This window comes from Littorina saxatilis, linkage group LG9 (assembly GCF_037325665.1).
Source record: "Littorina saxatilis isolate snail1 linkage group LG9, US_GU_Lsax_2.0, whole genome shotgun sequence".
Classification (NCBI taxonomy): domain Eukaryota; kingdom Metazoa; phylum Mollusca; class Gastropoda; order Littorinimorpha; family Littorinidae; genus Littorina; species Littorina saxatilis.
Window position 1 is genome coordinate 45,991,758 of NC_090253.1, and position 4,837 is coordinate 45,996,594.

At 38.3% G+C, this 4,837-nt stretch overlaps 1 protein-coding gene across 1 annotated transcript in view; it reads right to left on the reverse strand.

The window, feature by feature from the left end:
* Nucleotides 1–1,502, reverse strand: part of LOC138976229 (general stress protein 18-like) — a 30,525-nt gene extending 29,023 nt beyond the window's left edge. The window contains exons 1-2 of the mRNA XM_070349062.1: nt 1,336–1,502; nt 645–782 (exon numbers count right to left, since the gene is read on the reverse strand). Of these exons, the coding sequence (XP_070205163.1) occupies nt 645–782; nt 1,336–1,392 (195 nt within the window). The 5' untranslated portion in view covers nt 1,393–1,502. The remainder of the gene's footprint in view (nt 1–644; nt 783–1,335) is intronic.
* Nucleotides 1,503–4,837: the final 3,335 nt, after the last annotated feature.

Consider the following 4,837-nt stretch of genomic DNA (forward strand, 5'->3'; position numbering starts at 1 on the left):
CCAAAATAGAGCTGTTTGCGCTCAAACAGCAGACGACAGAAGGGAGGTAAGCTCAAAGTACTGTTTATAGTTATGTTGGGCAAAAACAGGGATTGATGAGAAGAAATGAACTGTGAAACATCATAGAGAGGGGAGAAAAAAAAAAAAAAAGGAAATGGGGAAAAAAAAAGAAAAAAGAAAGCCGACCTACCGACCCTATTTTTTCACCCTATGTTACCGTAAACAGACCTATTTTTGGGGGGGCCTTAGCACTCTCCTTCACTAGGTTTTAATTTACACTTTCATTTAAAATTGTAACCAAAGAAAAGCAGAGTGCTATAATCAAACCAATTCTAATCATTTCAAACCTGCCTGGTTTGTTCACTGTCACGATTGTTAAATCATTGACCGCAGAAGAAGAAGAAGAAGAAGAAGAAGAAAATCATTAACCAGCTAGTGTATTTTCGTGGTTAAACATTGCATAAAATAACCATTTTCGGTGTGTGTGTGTGTGTGTGTGTGTGTGTGTGTGTGTGTGTGTGTGTGTGTGTGTGCATGCGCACGCTGTGTGAATGCATGCATAGTGTGTGTGTTTGAGCATGCATGCGTGTGTATTTATATCGTTGTTTATTGGTTTTTTCCCCCACACATTTCTCAAAGTGTACCTCAGCCTTGACATCAGTGACAGACATATCAGCCACGACAGGGTAGCTGTGTTTGCCATTGTAGGTGGTGCCTTTCACCGGTCCGATGGTCACGGTGGGGTAGCCAGCCTCCTGGAAGCGGTACAGTGGGTACAGCACCTGCAAGAGCATTACTTTCTTTATTTCCATTTTCCATTACTTTATTTCAGTGGGACCCCCCTTTAAAGACCTCCACAAATCTGAGAAAATCAGGTCTTAAAAACGAGGGAGTCTTAAAATAGGGGTAAATTTACAGACGTTATTAACAAAAAGTCTAAGAAAATTGGGTCTTACAAAGGAGGAAGTCTAACATTGGGGGGGGGGGGGGGGGGTGGGGTCTTAAAAGCCGGGTTCCACTGTTACACATTGCTGGAAAATTCGGGTTGCTCCCAGTGGAAGGCTAGCAGCGACTGATCCCCACGTGTGTGCGTGTTTAGGTGTAATCAGCCACCTGCACTTATAGCAAACATCAAACGATCGACCCCCATTTTGAATTATTTAGTTCAAACGCGGATTGGAAACGCCAATTAAGAAAGATCCATTCTTAAACATATTCATTTCAGCTACACGAGAGTCCAAGAGTAAAAACGAAACTAGGAAAGCAAACCACTTCTTGCCAAAAGAATTTTCTGTTTTGCACGAATTCACCTCCAGTTAAAACCGTTTTACTTACCTCAGGCTCTTCAAAATTGAAATGGAGGAGTATGCCAACTTTCTTAGCATCTGCCATGATAACCTTAAAGTTAAATAGAGTACTGAAATTACAGTGAATCGAGCAGAATCGCAAAACAAAGAGCCCAAAATGCCAGCTTTCCGGTTTCGTACTAAGGGCAGTTATTCTCAATTTGCTTCTCAGTTCTTTCCCCTGAGTCGTCTGCTTTAACTTAGCTGAAAGCTCCTTCATGATCTCGCATTGACACCTCTTTGAATGAGAAGTGAATAGCACTTCACTGAAAACATGTAACTTTAAAACATTGATTTACGTTTGAGACTAACACATTCAAAAATTGCAAATAAGAGTAGAAGATTAATGACCATTCCAGTAACGTGCACTTAGATTGAACAGATAACAAACATTTTCGTTTTCGATTATGGCATGCGTTAGTTAATTTAAAAAAAAAAAAAAATTAAAGAAAAGAAAAAAAAAAGTCTTTCTCAATTTTTTTTCAAAACGCGTCACTCCGAGGGCGTAACAAAACTAAAGGCACCAATGGTATTGTAGCTACACAACAATGTGTAGTATAATATGCACACTGGAATAAATAACTCCAAATTTGAGGATGCTTTTAAAAAAAAAAACATTGTTTTTTTATTTGAACAAAACAAAATTTAATGTCAAAAAATCGAATATTTACACCAAAAAAATAATGTCTTTTTTGTCCCTCCAATGAATGTGCTGTAGAGTCTTCAGCAACATATGGAAAATCAAAAGAAACATTTTCAGTACACTTTTTCAAACAAAAACAACAACAAAATCACAAATATATTTACTGGAGAAGACCTCAGAAAAGGGAGAGAACAACAGGGGGAAAAAATGAAGAGTTACATGTCTTGGGCGATTGGTTTGTTTTCAGTTATCTACAAAGACAACGATGTATAATTTAAATGTTTATTTCGTCAGCAGCAAGGTATTTTGCACCAATTAATCGACAGGGCGGTTTGACCTGTTTGTCGCCCGAGTGAAATTTGACTCGTTTAGAAAACACCTGTCACCAGCCTTCGTAAGTTCTTAAATATATGTGCTGATAAGATTTGTATCTTACCTTGACCCCAAATTAATCTCATGTGATTGCTCTTGATGACTAATTAATTAAGGCTATTTTACATTGTCATCCTGCTTCTAGCCATCCAATACTCTGTGAATGTCATTCTGTCTGTTTTAAAATGACATCAGATTATGAAATGATTTGCAATTGTTGCATGCATTATAAACTTAGGATGTTAGAGGTATACTGCTTGCTACATGACACATGTATTTGTACATACTAGTGTATAAATTCTGTCCTGTTATATGCCATTGTTGGCTGACATCTAAATTAATAATCAGTATCAAGTTCAACTATCAATATTAACAATGATAACCCTCTACCTAACCAGTCTTCTCGCTTACATCTGCACCAGAGTGTCTGAAAAAACCCACCTTTTTGTTACATTTAGTCAAGTTTTGACTAAATGTTTTAACGTAGAGGGGGGAATCGAGACGAGGGTCGTGGTGTATGTGCGTGTGTCTGTCTGTGTGTGTGTGTGTGTGTGTAGAGCGATTCAGACTAAACTACTGGACCGATCTTTATGAAATTTGACATGAGAGTTCCTGGGTATGAAATCCCCGAACGTTTTTTTCCTTTTTTTGATAAATGTCTTTGATGACGTCATATCCGGCTTTTCGTGAAAGTTGAGGCGGCACTGTCACGCCCTCATTTTTCAACCAAATTGGTTGACATTTTGGTCAAGTAATCTTCGACGAAGCCCGGATTTCGGTATTGCATTTCAGCTTGGTGGCTTAAAAATTAATTAATGACTTTGGTCATTAAAAATCTGAAAATTGTAAAAAAAAATAAAAATTTATAAAACGATCCAAATTTACGTTCATCTTATTCTCCATCATTTTCTGATTCCAAAAACATATAAATATGTTATATTTGGATTAAAAACAAGCTCTGAAAATGAAATATATAAAAATTATTATCAAAATTAAATTGTCCAAATCAATTTAAAAACACTTTCATCTTATTCCTTGTCGGTCCCTGATTCCAAAAACATATAGATATGATATGTTTCGATTAAAAACACGCTCAGAAAGTTAAAACAAAGAGAGGTACAGAAAAGCGTGCTATCCTTCTTAGCGCAACTACTACCCCGCTCTTCTTGTCAATTTCACTGCCTTTGCCATGAGCGGTGGACTGACGATGCTACGAGTATACGGTCTTGCTGAAAAATGGCATTGCGTTCAGTTTCATTCTGTGTGTTCGACAGCTACTTGACTAAATGTTGTGTTTTCGCCTTACGCGACTTGTTTTGTTTTGTTGCCATTGTTTAGTCTGCGTAATGGTCCAGAAGGAAAACCAAGAACTCAACACCAACAAATGAGTACTCCATGCCCTAATTCTGCTGCAAATAGGACATTGTTGTTATCATGTTCATTATGAAAATATATACAAGGTATATTCCGTACCACATACATGTATTACTGTCCTGGTCAATGTTAGCAGAGTATTTTAGTGAAAAATGTCACAGTGTTGAGCAGTAACACGTACTCACACACACCAACACATAGAGAAACACACACACACACTTCACACACAATCACACACACACACACACAATCACACACAAAAATAACAAACGCCGTGTTCTACATTTGTTTGAATTTCGTGTATATCCGATTACGAGAGACCAAAGTCGGAACACATGAAATCATTCGCCAGAGTTCAGAGAGAGAGGACTCAGAATCACATATTCAGTCATCACAATTTTAACCAGGCGCTTACATTAGCGGTTTTGCCTGTCCGACTTAAGTCAGTCGAGAAGTTTGGTTCATCTTTGACATATTAACACAGAAATCTCCAGGCCGAACAAAAACATTGAGACTGAGACTAACACAATTAGGTCATGACATCTGCATGTGATTAACTACCTGTAGTGACTATTTACCAGAATATCTCTACACACACATCACGATCACACACAAATGAAATAAAAAATAAAATAAAATAAAGCATCAGAAAAACAAAGACTCGCCCCATCCTATAGTGGAACCTCCCTTTTAAGACAGTGTCCCCCTTCCCCCCACCCCACCTCCGTTTTATGCCCTCACCCCTCTTAAGACCTTATTCTTTGGATTTTCTGTTTAATATTTTGGTACATGTATATGTCAAATTCTTTTAACCTCCATTTTAACCCTTGGGCTGGTTGTCGCGACATATGTCGCGCTACTTTACGTATACTGTCACCTGGTTGTCACGACATATGTCGCACTACTGGCTCAGTCTGTTTGGTCGGTTCCGATTACCTCCCATGGATGCGAAAACCTATATGACCGTTTTTCTTTATTTTTCTCTCTGTTAATTCACCAGTGGCTACGTGACATGTGTTACAGAATTGCACCAGTTACTTACTGCCTTTCACGCCTGGTGGCGTGTAGGGCAGCGACAAAGGACCTAATTGCACCAGTGTAA